The sequence below is a fragment of the Sapajus apella genome, unplaced genomic scaffold (genome assembly GCF_009761245.1).
Source record: "Sapajus apella isolate SASKATOON/1434 unplaced genomic scaffold, GSC_monkey_1.0 scaffold95, whole genome shotgun sequence".
Taxonomy (NCBI): Eukaryota; Metazoa; Chordata; class Mammalia; order Primates; family Cebidae; genus Sapajus; species Sapajus apella.
Genome location: NW_022437035.1, coordinates 5,155,790 through 5,176,216, shown reverse-complemented (window position 1 = coordinate 5,176,216; position 20,427 = coordinate 5,155,790). Strand labels below are relative to the sequence as shown.

Here is a 20,427-nt window from a genome sequence, read left to right as displayed (position 1 = left end):
GGTAGCTTTGGACCCTTTCCTTAGAAAAATGTAGATTCACGCAAACTTGCAAACATCACCTAATCACAAAAGCTTCACCAGTTAACCTTTGCTGTGGTTTGCCATGGCTTCAAGAATCAGAGCTGTTCAGAATAGAGATGGCTATTTGTCGACACTTGTTATTTGTTCTTATATGAAAATGGCCAACCTTGTGATTTAAATATGCTGACCCTTTCTGACACCTCCTGGTTTCAATGGTAAGTCTTCCTATGTGTATTTTAAAATTGCCAGGCACGGTGACTTACGCCTGTAATCCCAGCACTTTGGGAGGCCAAGGCGGGAGGATCACTTGAGGCCAGGAGATCGAGACCAGCCTGGGCAACATGGCGAAACCTTGTCTCTGCTGAAAATATAAAAAGTAGCCAGATGTGGCGACGGGTGGCTGTAATCGCAGCTAGTGAGGAAGATGAGACATGAGAATCACTTGAACCCAGGAGGGGGAGGTTGCAATGAGCCAAGATTGTGGCACTGCACTTCAGTCAAAATATGGTGTTTTTTTCCTTTCTCTTACATTAAGATGACCTCTTCACTAAACGAATTTGAACCTGACTTTAATAGGATAGAATATATTAATATAAAGAAATTAAGGGCTGATGTATCATTTTGTGTTTTGTCACTCACCATCCTTGTTTTATTTCACGTCCAAAAAAACTGTACAAAATGGAGAAACAGTATACCTGCATTCCACATATACAACTTTAAATTTAGAAGCCGACACTTGAAACTTTTTTTTTTTTTTTTTTTTTCAGATGGAGTTTCGCTCTTGTTACCCAGGCTGGAGTGCAATGGTGGGATCTCGGCTTGCAGCAACCTCCGCCTCCTGGGTTCAGGCAATTCTCCTGCCTTAGCTGCCTGAGTAGTTGGGATTACAGGCATGCGCCACTTGCCCAGCTAATTTTTTTGTATTTTTAGTAGAGACGGGGCTTCACCATGTTGACCAGGATGGTCTAGATTTCTTGACCTCGTGACCCACCTGCCTCGGCCTCCCAAAGTGCTGTGATTACAGGCATGAGCCACTGCACCTGGCCCGAAGCTATTTTTAACCCATTTAAAATATAGTTTTCAGGCTGGGCATGGTGGCTCACGCCTGTAATCCCAGCACTTTGAGAGGCCAAGGCGGGTGGATCACCTGAGGTTGGGAGTTTGAGACCAGCCTGGCCGACATGGGGAAACCCCATCTCTATTAAAACTACAGAAATTAGCGGGGTGTGTTGGCAGGTACCTATAATCCCAGCTACTCGGGAGGCTGAGGCAGGAGAATTGCTTGAACTTGGGAGGCGGAGGTTGCGGTGAGCTGAGATCACGCCATTGCACTCCAGCCTGGGTGACTGAGTGAGACTCCATCTCCAAAATAAATAAATAAATAAAATAAAATGTATATGAGACTGGGGCGTGGTGGCTCACAACTGTAATCCCAGCTCTTAGAGAGGCAGAGGTGGGAGGATAGCTTGAGCCCAGGAGTTCCAGAGCTGCTGGACAATATGGCAAGACCTCGTTCTCCACAAAAAGTGGGGGAAAGAAAAGACAAGTAAGCAAAGAGCCTGATAGGATGACCAGCATAAAGCATATGTTGAATAGAGGCTGTTTATTATTATTACTTTTGAGACGAGTCTTGCTCTGTCACCCACGCTGGAATGCAGTGATGCGATCTCAGCTCACTGTAACGTCTGCCTCCCAGATTAAGTGATTCTTCTGCCTCAGCCTCCTAAGTAGCTGGGATTACAGGTGCCGCCCGACATGCCCAGCTAATTTTTATATTTTTAGTAGAGATGGGGTTTCACTCCTGACCTCAGGTGATCCGCCTGCCTCAGCCTCCCAAAGTGCTGGAATTACAGACGTGAGTGACTGTGCCTGGACTAATTTTTTTTTTTTTTTAAGTACAATTTCCATTTTATTTTTCTCCAGACAATAGTCTGTTTTCAGTCTTCAGTTCCTTACTTAAGTGAGTTTTTTTTTTTTTTTTCTTGAGACGGAGTTTCGCTCTTGTTACCCAGGCTGGAGTGCAATTGCGCGATCTCAGCTCCCGGCAACCTCCGCCTCCTGGGTTCAGGCAATTCTCCTGCCTCAGCCTCCTGAGTAGCTGGGATTACAGGCACGCGCCACCATGCCCAACTAATTTTTTGTATTTTTAGTAGAGACGGGGTTTCACCATGTTGACCAGGATGGTCTCGATCTCTTGACCTTGTGATCCTCCCATCTCGGCCTCCCAAAGTGCTGGGATTACAGGCGTGAACGACGGGGCCCGGCCCCTTACGTGGGTTTTGATGGGGGTCGTGGGGCAGCACCCGCAGGTCTAAATCAGGGTGGTGGCGGTGTTCGGTTCTTGCAGGCTTCACAAGATCCATTCCTGACTACTTTGCTGTGAATTGCACAACTCACACAGTAATGTAGCTTCACATACAGCTTGGGAAGCACATAGGCATCGAAGAAGCTTGCTTCAGAAATCTCCCTGACTGCTGCAGCCTCCACTGTATTTCAAATGACAAATTTCTTTTTTTTTTGAGACGGAGTTTCGCTCTTGTTACCCATGCTAGTGTGCAATGGCGCGATCTCGGCTCACCGCAACCTCCGCTTTCTGGGTTCAGGCAATTCTCCTGCCTCAGCCTCCTGAGTAGCTGGGATTACAGGCACGCACCACCATGCCCAGCTAATTTTTTGTATTTTTAGTAGAGACGGGGTTTCACCATGTTGACCAGGATGGTCTCGATCTCTTGACCTCGTGATCCGCCCGCCTCGGCCTCCCAAAGTGCTGGGATTATAGGCGTGAGCCACCGCGCCCGGCAATGACAAATTTCTTAATGGCCTTGTCCTTGGGCACGCATCAGGCACAGTTCGTGCAGCGAATAGGCTGCATGTGGCCACGGCGCTTTTTGGCACTACCGATGTTTCGTTTCTTTGTCATCTTGGAGGCACAGACTGGAGAGAGGATGGCCTAATTATTTTATCTTTATTTTTTGTGAAGACAGAGTCTCACCATTTACCCTATATGATCTTGAACTCCTGTTGTCAACTGATCCTCCTGCCTCAGCCCCCCAAAGTGCTGGGATAAGAGGTGTGAGCCACCACACTCAGCCAGCTTTCAGTCTTTTGTCACTAAGTATGATGTTAGCTGTGGGTCTTTTCTTTCTTTCTTTCTTTTTTTTTCTGTAGTAGAAATCTGAAGACCAAGCTGTGGATGTTTCACGAAAGTTCTTTCTGGCTGGATGCTCTGACGCATAAACTCTGTAATCTCAGTGCTTTGGGAACCTATGGCAAGAAAATTGCTTGAAGCCAGGAGTTGGAGACTACAGTGAGCTTTGATTGCAGGCCACAGAGCAAGATTGTCTCTAAATTAAAAATAAATAAAATAAATAAATAAAAGCTCTTTCTTAGGTTGAAGGGATTTCCTCCTATTCCTAGTTCTCTGAGTATTTTTTTTATTGTAAAAGGGTGTTGAGTTTTGCCAAAAATTGTTTCTCTGTTATCCTCCATTCTGTTGTTATTGTGTATTATATTAGTTGGTTTTCAGATGTTAAGCCAACCAAGCTTTCCTGGGTTAATTCTTATTTGATGATGTGTAATCTTTTTTTATGTGTTGCTGGATTTAGTTTGCTACTGTTTTGTTGAGGATTTTTGTATCTATATTCGTAAGGGATATTGGTTTGTAGTTTTATTGTGATGTCTCTGTCTGGTTTGGGTATCAGGGTATTACTGGCCTCATAGATGAGTTGACAGTGTTCCCTCCTTTATTTCTTGGAAAAGTTTGAGAATAATTGGTATTAATCTTTACATATTTGATAGAATTTAAAATGAAGCCAGCCATCTGTTTCTTTTTTTCTTTTTTCTTTTTCTGTTTTTCTGTTGTTGTTGGTTTTTTTTGAGACAGGGCCTCACTCTGTTTCCTAGGCTGGAGTGCAGAGTGGCATGATCACATTTCACTGCAGCCTTGACCTCCCAGGCCCAACTGCTACCTCAGCCTCCTGAGTAGCTGGGACAGGCATGTGCTACCACACATGGCTAATTTTTTTATTTTGATAGAGACGGGGTCTCCCTATGTTGCTCAAGCTAATGTGAGAGTATCTGGGACTGCACTTTTCTTTGTAGTGGATATTTTGATTATCTATTCAGTCGATTTTTTTTGAGACAGAGTCTCTCACTGTCACCCAGGCTGGAGTGAAGTGGCACGATCTCGGCTCACTGCAGCCTCTGCCTCCCAGGTTCAAGCAATTCTTGTGCCTCAGCCTCCAGAGTAGCTGAGACTACAGATGCGTGCCACCGTGTCCGGCTAATTTTTGTATTTTTTGTAGAGATGAGGTTTCACCATGTTGGCCAGGCTGGTCTCGAATTCTTGATCTCGTGATCCACCTGCCTCAGCCTCCCAAAGTGTTGGGATTACAGGCATGAGCCACCTCGCCTGGCCCTTTTTTTGTGTATTTTTAGTAGAGATGGGATTTTGCCATGTTGCCCAGGCTGATCTCGATCTCCTGAACTTAGGCAATCCACCTGTCTTTGCCTCCCAAAGTGCTAGTATTATCATTCAGTCTTTTCCCTTGTTATGGGTATATTCAGATTTTCTGCTTCTTCTTGTATTAGTTTTGGCAGTTTGTATCTTTCCAGGAGTTTGCCCATTTCACCTATGTCATTTAATATTGTCACACAATTGTTCATATTATTCTTTTTAAATCATTTTTATTTCTGTCAGATCATTAGTAGTTACCTTTCTCATTCCGATTTCAGTAATTTGAGTCTTGTCTCTTTTTTTCTTGTTTAATCTGTTTTAAGATTTGCCAACCTGTTGATCTTTTTAAGTAACTAATTTGGATTTGTTAATTTTCTTTTTCTTTCTTTTTAGAGACAGGGTCTCACTCTGTCGCCCTGAAGTGAGTGGTGCAATCACTGCTCACTGTAGCCTGGACTTCTTGGCTCAAGCGATCCTCCTTCTTCGGCCTCCCAAAGTACTGGGATTACATGAGCCGTCGCATGCAGCCCATATGTAGTTTTGATAGATATTGCTAAATTGTCGTCCCTAGACAATTATATACAATGTGTGTATAAATTATATTCTCACTGGCAATGCATAAGAGTACCCACTTTTTCGTACCTCTTGCCAGCACAGGGTGATATGAAATTTTTGGATTTTTGCTAATCTAATAGGTAAAACATGAAGTGTTAATGTGTTTTTGATTTCTAAATTTTCTTATATCGAGTTAGCTTGGCCACCTTTCTTATGTCTGAGCCAGCTGCATTTCTGTTTCTTGTAAATTATCTTTTCATGTCCTTTATCCATTGTTCTACTGGACTGTGTAGCTTTTTCGTTGATTTATAGGAACTTAACATTTATTAGGGAAATTAGTACTTTTCCTGATAGGAGTTACTAATGTTTTCTCTAGTCTTTTTTGCAATGAATATTTAATTGCCTGCCGTGTGCAGTGTTCCAAGGGCTGGAGTTGTGCTGTTAAACAAGAGATCTTCAGCTGCCCTCCTGGAGGTTATGTTCTAATTCGGGGAGGTGGGGAGAAAATATACAATAAGCAAGGTAATTTCCAGTTGTGGCCCATACTCTAAAAGAAATGCAACAGGATAACATTATGACAGCAGTTGAGTAATGCTTATGTAGAAAGCTGAGTGGGAGAGATGATAGTAGAGCCCAAAAGGCAGATCATATTGTGTAGATAGTATCTATATAAAAGGCAAGGTAGAATGAGCCATTCAGGTAGTTGGGGAAGAAGTGCTAAGACCAGAAAGTAGGCTGAACCCGGCACTCTTGGGGGTAGTGAAAGAAGGCCTGTAGGGCTGGGTGTCATGAGCAAGGGGAGAGGGGTGTGAGGTGGGGCTGGCATGGTGGCAGGGCCAGCCCCTAAACATCTGATAGGCCATGATGAAGTGTGCAGATTTTATGCTAAGTGTTGTGGAAAGCCTCAGGAAAGTAATAAGCAGGAAGTTACTGTATTGTATGAGTCATTAAAAATTACTCAAGAACTTTTAATGACTTTGTTATTTCATGGTTTTATATATATATGTATGTGTGTATATATATATATATATACACACATATAACATTAGATTATTTTACAATATATACTGTATATAATATATATTTGCATGTATATTATATGTATACTATATATTATATATTATATAAAAATATAAATATATAATACATTATTTTATGTATAAATATGTAATTATATTTAAGGCAGCTTATATAATAAACATATGTATAATGCAAATTACATATATAATAAACATTAAATAAATATTTAATATGTATATTTGTTTATTTTTTTGAGAAAAGTCTTGCTCTGTTGCCCAGGCTAGAGTGCAGTGGCAGGATCACCGCCCACTGTAACATCAAATCCTCAGGCTCAAGTGATCTTCCTGCTTCAGCCTCTTGAGTAGTTGCAACTATAGGCATGTAACCACCACATCTGGTTAATTTTTTGAAACGGTCAGGTCAGGTGTATTGCCTCACGCCTGTAATCCCAGCACTTTCGGAGGTTGAGGTGGGCGGATCACAAGGTCAGGAGATCAAAACCATCCTGGCCAACATGGTGAAACCCCATCTCTACTAAAATACAAAAAATTAGCTGGGCATTGTGATGCATGCCTTTAGTCCCAGCTACTTGAGGGGGCTGAGGCTGGGGAATTGCTTGAACCCAGGAGGCAGAAGTTGCAGTGAGCTGAGATTTCGCCGGTGCACTCCAGCCTGGTGACAGAGCAAGACTCTGTCTCAAAAAAAAAAGGAAACAGAGTTTCATTCTGTCACCCCCAGGCTAGTGTGCAGTGGCACTGTCTCAGCTCACTGCAGCCTCAACCTCCCAGGCATAAGCGATGCTCCCATCTCAGCCTCCTGAGTATCTGAGGCCACAGGGACCCACCACTACACCCTGCTAATTTTTTATTTTTTGTAAAGATGGGGTTTCACCATGTTGTCCAGGCTAATTTTTAAATTTATGGTAGAGATGGGTGCCCCCTATGTGCCCACGCTGGTCATGAACTCCTGGGGTCAAGCGATCCTCCTGCTTCAGCCTCTCAAAGTGCTGAGATTACAGGTGTGAGCCACTGCCCCTGGCCATGTGATATAGATAAACTGCCATTGGTTAAACTTGTTGGTAAATGTTGTTTTTTGCCTCCTAATTTTTAATGTTATAAAATCTTGATAAGCAGATTCATCATTCTGATTGCCTTCTTAGGCCATTTTCCTACAAGTAGCATTTATGAGCAATTTTTAAACACGTTTGTTACATGAAATTCAACAGCCCTCTGATGCATGCTTTTGTATTACAGAATGTGTGAATGACAACTACTGGTTTGGGAGGGACAAAAGCTGTGAATATTGTTTTGACGAACCACTGCTGAAAAGAACAGATAAATACCGGACATATAGCAAGAAACACTTTCGGATTTTCAGGGTAGGTGACAAATGCCCATGTATTTAGGAGAGCTGGTAATCTATTCATTGCTTTTAGGTATTTTCCCACTATACATCTGTGCTTTTAAAAGTTTGAAATAAAATGTTCTCTATTATAGGAAGTGGGTCCTAAAAACTCTTACATTGCATACATTGAAGATCATAGTGGCAATGGAACCTTTGTAAATACAGAGCTTGTAGGGAAAGGAAAACGCCGTCCTTTGAATAACAATTCTGAAATTGCACTTTCACTAAGCAGAAATAAAGGTAATATCATCTTATGGTTACTGATTTTTTTTTTTTTTCAGTTCCACATAGGAGAAAAATTTGTCATGTCCTTACAGAGTGTGGTTTAAGTGAGTAATGATGAGTAAGTTAGCATTCAAGATTCAACTTCTTTGTCATAGTTGCATTATTAAATTATGAAAAAGTTCCATCCAGACAGATTTGTTTTGTTTTGCTTTGAGATGGAGTTTTGCCCTATTGCCCAGGCTGGAGTGCAATGGCACAATCTCAGCCCACTGCAACCTTCACCTCCCGGGTTCAAGTGATTCTCCTGCCTTAGCCTCCCAAGTAGCTGGGATTACTGGTGCCCGCCACCACATCCAGCTGTTTTTTGTGTTTTTAGTAGAGACAGGGTTTCACTATGTTGGCTAGGCTGGTGTTGAACTCCTGACCTTGAGGTAGAGGTTGTAGTGAGCCGAGATCATGCCACTGCACTCCAGCCTGGGCAACAGAGTGAGACTCTCTCCAAAAACAACAACAACAACAAAATTTTCTTAGACTTTTTTTTAGCTACAGCCCAAATAATGGAGAAAAAAGGTATTTTGTTTAGAAAAATGCTATTTACCTAACTTTACAAATATGTTGAATGTACTTTGCACTACAAAATACTTAATACCAGATATGTAAAAGTATAAATGGCGAGAGATGCTAATGCCAATGTGGTGATACTGATGGCCTTATTTTCATTGGGACGTTTACTTGCCTAGACCATTTTTCTAGGCTCAGACTGATTGCTTTCTGATTCTGGGCCTGTGGAATCTGCATGGGCATTTTATACTGGTGTAGTCGATTAATCTTCTGAGGTCAAGGAATATAAATAATGTTGTGTTACGGATTTCCTGTACTACCATTAGAGTGATGCTTATAGTTCCATTGAAGCATGAAATTTGACTATCATTTATTTCTCTCAAGGGTTTTACAATATGTGTTAGCCTACTGAACTGATTTCCTTAAGTTTACATGTTAAATGTAATAAAGAATTCTTATATTCCATATGACTATTAAATTTTAGAATCAGTGCTCTTCTCTTGTGAATAAATTAACGAAATCCATTTTTACTCTTTTTTTCCTTAGTTTTTGTCTTTTTTGATCTGACTGTAGATGATCAGTCGGTTTATCCTAAGGCATTAAGAGATGAATACATCATGTCAAAAACTCTTGGAAGGTAAATTATTTTCTTATATAACTGCACTTCATTTTTTCCCTATACATTTGTGATTGGTAGTTTCTCATTTCTGATTTCCTTCCTTCTTTCCTTCCTTCCTTCTTTCCTTCCTTCCTTCCTTCCTTCCCTCCCTCCCTCCCTCCTTCCTTCCTTTCTCTCTTTCTCTTTCCCTCTCTCCTTCCTTCCCTCCTTCCCTCCTTCCTTCCCCTCTCTTCCCTTCCGTTCTCTTCTCTTCTCTTCTTTTCCTTTCTTTTCTTTTCTTTCACTGAGTTTTGCTCTTGTTGCCCAGGTGGGAGTGCAGTGGCATGATCTTGTCTCACTGCATCCTCTGCCTCCTGGGTTCGAGCAATTCTCCTGCCTCAGCCTCCCGAGTAGCTGGGATTACAGGAACACGCCACTACGCCCAGCTAATTTTGTATTTTTAGTAAAGGCGGGGTTTCTCCATGTTTGTCAGGTTGGTCTTGAACTCCCAACCTCAGGTGATTCGCTCGCCTTGGCCTCCCAAAGTGCTGGGATTACAGGCATGAGCCACCGCACCCTGCCATTCATTATTTATTTATTATTATTATTATTTTAAACAGATTTTTGCTCTTGTTGCGCAGGCTGGAGTGCAATGGCGCGATCTTGGTTCATTGCAACATTTGCCTCCCAGGTTCAAGCGATTCTCCTGCTTCAGCCTCCTGAGTAGCTGGGATTACAGATGTGCATCACGACGCCCAACTAATTTTGTATTTTTGGTAGAGACAAGGTTTCTCCATGTTGGTCAGGCTGGTCTTGAACTCCCGACCTCAGGTGACCTGCCTGCCTTGGCTTCCCAAAGTACTGAGATTTCTTATTTTTGTTTTTGTGAGTTATTGCATACAGTCATTTTAATGTATTTTTATCTTATTTCTTCATTTTTTATTTTTATTTTTTTAGAGATGGGGTTACACCATGTTGGCCAGGCTGGTCTTGAACTCCTGACCGCCGGTGATCCACCCGCCTCAGCCTTCCAAAGTGCTGGGATTATGGGCATGAGCCACAGTGCCCGGTCTATTTATTTCTTTGTGAGGCAGGATATTGCTCTGTTACCCAGGCTGGAGTGTAGTGGCATGATCAGAGCTCACTGTGGCCTTGATTTCCCAGGTCAAGGGAGATCAAGCATTCAGCACCATGCATGGTTAATGTGTGTTTTTGTTTTTTAGAGATGAGGTTGTGCTGTGTTGCCAGGGCTGGTCTTGAACTCCTGGGCTCAAGCTATCCTCCTGCCTCAGCCTCCCAAAGTGCTGGGATTACTGGGGTGAGCCACCACACTCAGCCAAATATTTCTTTTTTTATTTCCTTTTTTTTATTTATTTTTTGTGTGTGTGTGTGTGTGTGTGTGTGAGAGAGAGAGAGAGAGAGTCTTGCTCTGTTGCCCAGACTGGAGTGCAGTGGCACAATCTTGTCTCACTGCAACCTCCATCTCCTGGGCTCCAGTGATCCTTTTACCTCAGCCTCCCAAGTAGCTGGGACTATAGGCTTGTACCACCACACCTGGCTAATTTTTGTATTTTGTGTAGACATGGGGTCTCTCCATGTTGCCCAGGCTGGTCTTGAACCCCTGACATCAAGCAATCCACCTGCCTCGGCCTCCCAGTGTGCTAGGATTACAGGTGTGAGCCACTGCACTTCGCTGGGTGTATAGTATTTCGTTATGTATATGTACACCACATTTACTTTGTTCATTTGTTGATGGATGCCTAGGTTGCTTCCCTGTCTTGGCTATTGTGAATAATGCTGAAATGAACATGGGAGTGCAGATATCTCTCTTTTTTTTTTTTTTTGGAGACAGAGTTTCACTCTTGTTACCCAGGCTGGAGTGCAATGGCGCGATCTCGGCTCACCGCAACCTCCGCCTCCTGGGTTCAGGCAATTCTCCTGCCTCAACCTCCTCAGTAGCTGGGATTACAGGCACGCGCCACCATGCTCAGCTAATGTTTTTGTATTTTTAGTAGAGACGGGGTTTCACCATGTTGACCAGGATGGTCTCGATCTCTTGACCTCGTGATCCACCCGCCTCGGCCTCCCAAAGTGCTGGGATTACAGGCTTGAGCCACCGCGCCCGGCGGGAGTGCAGATATCTCTTCAGCATACTGATTTAAAATTTTTTTTGGATATATATCTAGAAGTGGGATTGCTGGATCATATGGTAATTATAATTTTAGTTTTTTGAGGAACCTGCATACTATTTTCCAAAATGGCTGTACCAATTATATTCCCACCAAAAATTTACCAGTGTTCTTTTTTCTTCACATCCTCTTCAACACTTGTTAATATTCATTTTTTTGATAATAGCCATTCTAACAGACTTGAGGTGATATGTCATTGTGGTTTTAATTTGCATTTCTCTGTTCATCATGATAGGTATATTATTGATGTGTTTGATAATGATTAATTTAAATTAACTATTTTACCTCATGAATTTTATTGGTGATAATTTTTTAAAGGTGACGTCACTGAGATAAAATTTATATACCATATAATGTACCCATTTAGAGTGCAATTTAGTGATTTTTAGTGTATTCACAGAGTTGTGAAGCCATCGCCACAATCAATTTTGGAATTTTTTTATCACCTCCCAAAAAATATGGTTACTGTATTTCTGTGCTGTTTAGAATTTTTGTCATCTTGGGATGTGAAGTGAAACCTACAACTGAACGTAACTTGGGTTAAAGTTCTCAAAAATTTTGGACTCAGGACATCTCACATTCTTAAAAATTATTGAGGACTCCAAAGAGCTTTTGTTTATGTGACTTAAATCTATTGATATTTACTGTATTAGGCATTACAATTTATATATATATATATATATATTTTTATTTTTTTTTCTTTTAAGACGGGGTTTTGTTCTTTTTTTTCCGACTGGAGTGCAATGGCGTGATCTCAGGCTCACTGCAACCTCCGCCTCCTGGGTTCAGGCAATTCTCCTGCCTTAGCCTCCTGAGTAGCTGGGATTACAGGCACGCGCCACCATGCCCAGCTAATGTTTTGTATTTTTAGTAGAGACGGGGTTTCACCATGTTGACCAGGATGGTCTCGATCTCTTGACCTCGTGATCCACCCGCCTCGGCCTCCCAAAGTGCTGGGATTACAGGCTTGAGCCACCGTGCCCGGCCTATTTTATTATTATTATTTTTGAGACAGGCTTTTGTTCTCGTTGCCCAGGATGGAGTACAGTGGCATGGTCTCAGCTCACTGCAACCTCCGCTTCCTGGGTTCAAGTGATTCTCCTGCATCAGCCTCCAAAGTACCTGAGATTACAAGCGCCCGCCACCACATCGGGCTACTTTTTTTAGTATTTTTAGTAAAGACGGGGGTTTCGCCATGTTAGTCAGGCTGGCCTGGAAGTCCTGACTTCAGGCGATCCACCTGCCTTGGCCTCCCAGAGTGCTGGGATTATAGGTGTGAGGCACTGCACCTGGCCCTATTTTTTTTTTTTTTTTCAGTTGCAGAGATGAGGTCTTGCTATGTTGCCTAGGCTTGTCTCTAACTCCTGGGTTCAAGTCATCCTCCTGCCTCAGCCTCTGAAAGTGTTGAGATTTTAGGTGTGAACCACTGCACTTGCCCAAGACGCTTTTATATTAATCCATTAAGTAAACTTATTACATGTTAAGATGAGTAACATTTTCTATGAAAAATAATTACTAAAAAGATTAGTGAGAAAAGAGGCACTGTTCGACATTTTTGCAATTTTTTTGACATCTGGCTAGTTAGAACATGACTAGATTCTGATATTTGCTTCTTCATTCAGTCTGTTATGATGTCACATGCCACGTAGCCTCTGGAAAACTCCATACTTATGAGCTAATGCGAATGGAAAACACAAATAATGTGTTAGTATTATTCTGAACATAGTTTGGCTTTATGGATGCCCTGCAAGGTCTTGGGGTCCTTGGGGTTATCCAGTCATACTTTGAGAACCATTTTTTAAGGAAAAGTATCAGGGTATTGTTACTACATTGCAAAATGCTCTTCATCCCGCTTCCCTTCTCACAAAGATCTTTCTCCTGATATTTTTGGAAACATGAAAGTATAAAGTACATAAGTAGTGTGGCTGGGCGAGGTGGCTCACACCTGTAATCCCAGCATTTAGGGAGGCTGAGTCGGGTCGATCACCTGAGGTCAGGAGTTTGAAACCAGCCTGACTAACATGGTGAATCCCCGTCTCTACTAAAAATACAAAAAATTAGATGGGCATGGTGGCGGGCGCTTGTAATCATAGCTACTTGGGAGGCTAAGGCAGGAGAATCGCTTGAACCTGTAAGGCGGAGGTTGCAGTGAGCCGAGGTCATGCCACTCCACTCCACCCTGGGCAAAAGTTTGACTCTGTCTCAAAAAAAAAAAAAAAAAAAAATGTATGAGGCTGGGTATGATGGCTCATGCCTGTAACCCCAGCACTTTGGGAAGCTGAGGTAGGTGTATGGTTTGAGTCCAGGAGTTTGAGAGCAGCCTGGGCAACACGGTGAAATCCTGTTTCTAGAAAAAATAGAACAAGTTAGCTGAGTGTGGCGGGTTGTACCTGTAGTCCCAGCTACTTGGAAGGTGGAGGTGGGAGGATTACCTGAAGCCAGGAGGTGGGTGATAGAGTGAGAGCGTATCTCAGGAGAAAAAAAAGAAGAAATGTGTGGAATTCAATGTTTTTCTGAGGGAGAATTTAATAAAAATTCTCTAACTTGTGGCAGATGACAGAAACTCAACTCAAATGAGTCAGGTAAGAGAAAAAATTTACTGGCTTTCGTAACTGGGAAATAGAGAGGCAGGCGGGGAATGGTGGCCCACTCCGGTAATCCTGGTACTGTGGGTGGCTAAGGCGAGTGGATTACTTGAGGAGTTTGAGACCAGCTTGGCTGACATAGTGAAGCCCCTTCTCTACTAAAAATATACAAATTAACTGGGTGTGATGGCACATGCCTGTAGTCCCAGCTACTTGGGAGGCTGAGGCAGTAGAATTGCTTGATCCCGGGAGGCAGAGGTTGGAGTGGGTAGAGATGGCACCATTGCACTCCAGCCTGGGTGACAAAGCGAGACTCCATCTCAAAACAAACAAACAAAAAACAGGCAAATCTAACTTCAGGCATGGCAGGATCTGGGAGGTATTAGGCTTTACTCTCTGGTCTTTGAGTTTTGATGGTCTGTTTGACTTTATCGTTGACTGCGTCCAAGAGCTCCCACAGTGTCACCAGGGCTCTAGCTCCATCTACTGAATCAGCTGTTTGTTGCCTTACTATAGAATTGTTCTCTCTATGTGGCAGGAAAAATGGCTACCAAGGGCTGCAGACTGATAATCTTCTTTGTCTAGAAACTATAGCAGAGAGGCTGGGTGCAGTGGCTCACACCTGTAATCCCAGCATTTTGGGAGGCCAAGGAGGGCAGATCACGAGGTCAGGAGATTGAGACCATTCTGGCTAACAGTGAAACCTTGTCTCTACTAAAACTGCCAAAAATGAGCTGGGCATGGTGGCATGTGCCTGTAGTCCCAGCTACTCAGGAGGCTGAGGCAGGAGAATTACTTGAACCCGGGAGGCAGAGGTTGCAGTGAGCTGAGATGGAGCCACTGTATTCCAGCCTGGGCATCAGAGTGAGACCTTGCCCATTTTTAAATTGCAGGTTGTTTTTTTATTGTAGAGTTCTAAGATTTCTTTATCTATTGTGGATATAAGCTTTTATCAGATATATGGCTTGCAGCTGGGCGGCTTGGCGGCTTGGCATAGTGGCTCACACCTGTAATCCCCACACTCTGGGAGGCCAAGGGGGGCAGATCACCTGAGGTCAGGAGTTCGAGAACAGCCTAGCCAACATGGAGAAACCCCATCTGTACTAAAAATACAAAATTAGCTGGGCACAGTGGTGCATGCCTGTAATCCAGCTACTTGGGAGGGTGAGGTAGGAGAATTGCTTGAACCCGGGAGGTGGAGGTTGCAGTGAGCCGAGATTGCACTCCAGCCTGGGCAACAAGAGCAAAACTCCATCTCAAAATAAATAAATAAATAAATAAATAAATAAAAACAACAAACAACAACAAAAAAGGTAAACCAAATTATCATGTGACCCAGAAATTCTCCTTTTATGTGTATACATTTCCCAATTTTAAAAACAAGTATTGAGGTCAGGCATGGGCTTACACCTATAATCCCAGCACTTTGGGAGGCTGAGGTGGGTGGATCACTGGAAGTCAGGAGTTTTAGACCACCCTGGCCAACATGGTGAAATTCTGTCTCTATTAACAATTTTACGCTGGGTGTGGTGGCTCACGCCTGTAATCCAAGCACTTTGGAGGTCAAGGCGGGCGGATCACCTGAGGTTGGGAGTTCAAGACCAGCCTCACCAACATGGTGAAACCCCGTCTTTATTAAAAAAAATTTTTTTTTTAAAAATTAGTCTCTATTAGAAAAAATTAGCTGGGCGGGGTGGCGCACACCTGTAATCCCAGCTGCTTGGGGGACTGAGGCATGAGAATCGCTTTAAGCAGTAAGCCGAGATCGTGCCACTGCACTCCAGCCTGGGCGACAGATCCAGCCTACGTCTCAAAAAAATATGAAGAAAACAAGAAACCAAGTGCTCAGACAAAAACTTTTACATGAATGTTCATAACATCTCTAATCACAATGAAGAAGTCGAATTTATCTATTTTTCTTTTGTTGCTTATGCTTTTATTGTCACGAAGAAGCCATTTACAAAAGGTAGAAACAACCCAAATAAATGTCCATCAGAAGGTGAATAGATAAGCAAAATATGGTATTTCTCTACAATGGAATATTATTCAGCTGTAAAAAGGAATGAAGTACCACAGATGTTACGGCATTACCCCAAATGAAAGAATCCAGACACGAAAAGCTACATATTGTATGATTTCATCGATATGAAATATTCAGAATAGTCAAATCAATAGAGAGAAAGCAGATGATTGGTTTCCAGTGGCTGGGGGCTGAGGGCTGGGGACAGGGTAAAGCGAGGAGTGACTGCTCGATTGCTTAAAAGGTACAGGGTTTCCATTTGAGCTAATGAGAAACTTGTGGGATTAGATGCTGGTGGTTGTAAATATGGGCAGTGTACCTAATGCCACTGAATTGTACACTTTAAAATGATTACAATGGTAAATTTTGTGTCAGTATATTTAACACAATAAAAAAGATGTCTTGGTAAACCTGTCAACTTACTCCTTCAAAACCCACAATAGTTAGAATAGTCTACTTTGTAATGGGTAATTGATGCTCTAATAGCCATCATCTTGGGCTGACCCAAGCTTTGGTGGACAGATCCTACTCAGGATTAAGTGTGTTTTGGGTGATAGCTTGGATAGCATTCCTCTATGAGTAGTATCCCAATTAACTGCAAATCTCTGTGAGAGGTTGCTGATAGTAGGCTTATTGTGTAATACTTTTGGTTTCTTAGGTAATCTGATTTGATTTAAAGTGCAGTTCATGCTGTCAACTGCTTATGCACTTCCTTTGAAGACAGAAAATAAGAAAGAAAGAAATGTATCCGTTAAAGTTATTCATTTGCAGAGTCTGTTTACTGTTATTTGTTTAGGGCACTCATTTTTGACCAGGGAGGACCGTTTCTAGTTAATGTTTTTCTGACCTCTCACATAGGTAATTTCTCTCTCATTTTTTTCTTAGTATCTTTCTGGGAATTTCACAATCCAGGGCTGCAGTAAGACTCATGTTTGTATCACTCAGCTCAAAAGTGGAATTTGGAGCTGACTTAGTGTTGTTGGCTGTTAAGCCGTTGACATTTTACATTGGTGAAGTTCCACTGTGTCCTCTGCAAACAGGGACAATGGAAGGGTTGTTAGATGGAATGTCTGTAAATTGTAATACTTGAAGCAGCGGACTCAGGAGTGGTGGGTCTCATAATTAAAAACATTCAGACAATCACTGTCTTTGTTTTTCCCTCTAGTGGTGCCTGTGGAGAGGTAAAGCTGGCTTTCGAGAGGAAAACATGTAAGAAAGTAGCCATAAAGATCATCAGCAAAAGGAGGTTTGCCATTGGTTCAGAAAGAGAGGCAGTAAGTACCAATAAAAAGCTGCTCACCTTGTGTTGACACTTCTTCATAACTTCCCAAAATAATCTTAGATTGATGATCTTCAATCTCAGGAACAACTCCCTGCTTAGATGGATGAATTTGTGAGTATCAAAGAACATGGAAAATTTGGAGGCATCTTTGATTAATCTAGAAACTTTTACTTATAGACAATTTGGTTCCACAAGTATTTAACTGTACATAATAATGAGCATAGCGGGAAGTTTTTTTTTTTTCTCCTTCCAAGTTCAAAGTTGTTAAAAGATTGTTTTTACAACAAATGACAGGAAATTAGAGAAAAAAATTCAGCCATAATCCCCACTGTAACCCCACAGCTGTTTTCAGTTTTCCTTTTCCTCCTAGTTTTTGTTCAGATGAAATCGTGTTTTTAGATGGTTGAAATCATCTTGTATATACAGTTTTGTATTTTGCTTTTCCACAAATGCATTATGGCAGAAACTTTTCCTTAATACATCCTTTTTGATGACTGATTTTTCATATCATTTACTTTATTGTAATTTATTTAACAATTTCTCTGCCTGACCATTTAGGTAATTTCTTATTCTTTGCTGTTCTGGGTAATATGGCAGTGAGTATCCTTGGTTTATGGATTAGCCATAGATTTTTAAAATTTTAATTAAATCATTGACATAGTTTTTCTTTATAGCAGCTGTTTACTACTTTTTTGTAATCCACATTTACTGTATGGGAGGGATGGCCAAATGCATTGGTCTGTCCACATGTGACTCAACAAAGTAATGTAAAACACAGCCCCTAATCACATTTTCCTTTGCGGCCAGCTGTTTCTGGCTATTATACTTTCACATTCTTTAAAGATCAATTTTTCCCCCCCTAGACAATGCCATTCTCACATGGCAAGAAGAATTTCCTTTTTGTGTTCACTTTGTTATAGATCTTTCCCCTGCGATTCTAAGATTTGTTTCCCATTTTGAGGAGAAGAAAATACCAACTAGGTTGTTAAAAACTGGGAGTAAAATTTTACTTTTTGATTTCATTCTTTGAATCAGATTGGACTCTTTGTGACCATTTTATTATCAGAATATGCCCTGACTTGGTAATGAGTTTAGCGGCTTACAGGAAGAGGCAGGCTCTTAAAATTAAACATCTGAGTTTCTTAGCTGAAGTTCATTTTATATAAATATGTAATTCTATCTCCTCTTTGCTTGTGGAGGGTGTAGCCCAGGAAGTTGAGTTACTTGATTCATCCTTTTGGAATTGTAACAGAACAACTTTAGTACCCTGAAGCCTCCTCTTGTCAGAGTTTCAGAAAATATGTGAGCCTGCTGTTGAAGTTGGAACCTGTATCTGCTCTATTAGCAGAAATTTGAATTAACATTTTCCTTATACAGTTTAATTGAACACCTTCTTGTCCCATGTTTTTTGTTTATCATTTTAATGAATTTAAATAGTTCCATAGCTAATAAGTAAGGTCGACGAATTGTACATGAACACAGTGGAAACACACTTGTTTCTGACTGTGGAGACTGAGGCAAGTGCATTCTGTTTTCTGAGCCTTGTTTGCCCCATCTGTAAGATGGGGATAATTGTAGAATCCCCTTCAACCAGGGGAATCTGAGGCTCATGAGACATGATCTCTGTAAATAAAGAGCTTGGCACAGGATCTGGCCATTTATTTATTTATTTATTTATTTTTTTGAGACGGAGTTTCACTCTTGTTACCCAGGCTGGAGTGCAATGGCGCGATCTCGGCTCACCGCAACCTCCGCCTCCTGGGTTCAGGCAATTCTCCTGCCTCAGCCTCCTGAGTAGCTGGGATTACAAGCACGCGCCACCATGCCCAGCTAATTTTTTGTATTTTTAGTAGAGACGGGGTTTCACCATGTTGACCAGGATGGTCTCGATCTCTTGACCTCGTGATCCACCCGCCTCGGCCTCCCAAAGTGCTGGGATTACAGGCTTGAGCCACCGCGCCCGGCCTGGCCATTTATTTAAATAAAGAGCTTGGCACAAGGCCTGGCATTTATTGAATGCTTACTATTTGCCAAGGATTTTGCAAAGTTATTTCAGGTGAGGTATTTAAGTCATTGACCTCTGGGCTTTGATTTCTTTGTAGGAATAGAGCTGGGTTTGGAACTCAGGCAGCCTTTATTTAGTAAACTAAGTTTAACTGTAATTTTTTTTAAATATTGGCAATTATTATTAATAAACTCTGTGTTTCTATTTATCAAAGGATCCAGCTCTCAATGTTGAAACAGAAATAGAAATTTTGAAAAAGCTAAATCATGTAAGTATTAATAAGATATGACCCATACTTAGATTTATTTATCTCAAGGAGTATAAAGCCTTTCAGTATGATAAGGCTAATACTGGCTGAGCATGGTGGCTCACACCTGTAATCCCAGCACTTTGGGAGGCTGAGGTGGGTGGATCACCTGAGGTCAGGAGTTTGAGACCAGTCTGGCCAACATGGTAAAACCCATCTCTGCTAAAAATACAAAAATTAGCTGGGCATGGTGGCACATGCCTATAATCCCACCTACTCAGGAGGCTGAGGCAGAAGAAACACTTGAACCCCGGAGGCGGAGGTTGCAGTGAGCCAAGATCATGCCACTGCACTCTAGCCTGGGCTGCCAAGCAAGACTCTGTCTCAAAAAATAAAATATTAAACTGGGTTCTTTAACTTGTGTGTACATGCACACACGTGCCTCACTGTCATTTAGCTATGAAGAATTTTACTCCAAAATGTTGAGTGAACAATACTATATAAAGATTTCATGATTAAATAATTACATGATATTTCTTCTGAGTTAGTTCTTGACCAAAAGACGTAGTAATTATTCTATGTCATAGACATTTGATCAACTGATTATGTTGGAGAAGACAGTGCTAATTTTAGTGAATTTGACTTAGTTATACCTGAAGTTTTAATACCTTTGAATACCTTTTATTTGGAGTAATCCAAATAAATCCAAGGATATCCATTAACTATGACAACATCCTGTTCTTATATCTGATTAAATGGTGTCTGTGGCCTTGTTGGGTGTAAGTAGTTCTTTTTTTTTTGAGACAGAGTCTTTCACTGTCACCCAGGCTGTAGTGCAGTGGCGTGTTCTCAGCTCACTGCAATCTCCGCCTCCTGGGTTCAAGCAATTCTCCTACCTCAGCCTCCTGAGTAGCTGGGACTACAGGCGTGCGCCACCATGCCCAGCTATTTTTTTTGTATTTTTAGTAGAGATCGGATTTCACTGTGTTAGTCACTCATGATGGTCTCGATCTCCTGACCTCAGGTGATCTGCCCGCCTTGGCCTCCCAAAGTGCTGAGATTACAGGTGTGAGCCACTGCGCCCAGCCTTTTCCTTCTTTTCTTTTTTGAGATGGAGTCTTGTTCTGTTGCCCAAGCCAGAGTGCAGTGGCATAATCTCCACTCACTGCCACTTCTGCCTCCCGGGTTCAAGTGATTCTCCTGCCTCAGCTTCCCGAGTAGCTAGGATTATAGGCGTGAGCTTATGCCCAGCTGGGTGT

At 41.9% G+C, this 20,427-nt stretch overlaps 1 protein-coding gene across 6 annotated transcripts in view; it reads left to right on the top strand.

The window, feature by feature from the left end:
- The window catches only part of CHEK2 (checkpoint kinase 2), a 50,636-nt gene that overhangs the window by 9,884 nt on the left and 20,325 nt on the right, over nt 1-20,427 (top strand). For all 6 annotated transcript variants that reach the window (XM_032256737.1, XM_032256736.1, XM_032256740.1 and 3 more), the window contains 5 exons: nt 7,306-7,430; nt 7,549-7,696; nt 8,789-8,879; nt 16,800-16,908; nt 19,136-19,189. In XM_032256737.1, the coding sequence (XP_032112628.1) occupies nt 7,306-7,430; nt 7,549-7,696; nt 8,789-8,879; nt 16,800-16,908; nt 19,136-19,189 (527 nt within the window). The remainder of the gene's footprint in view (nt 1-7,305; nt 7,431-7,548; nt 7,697-8,788; nt 8,880-16,799; nt 16,909-19,135; nt 19,190-20,427) is intronic.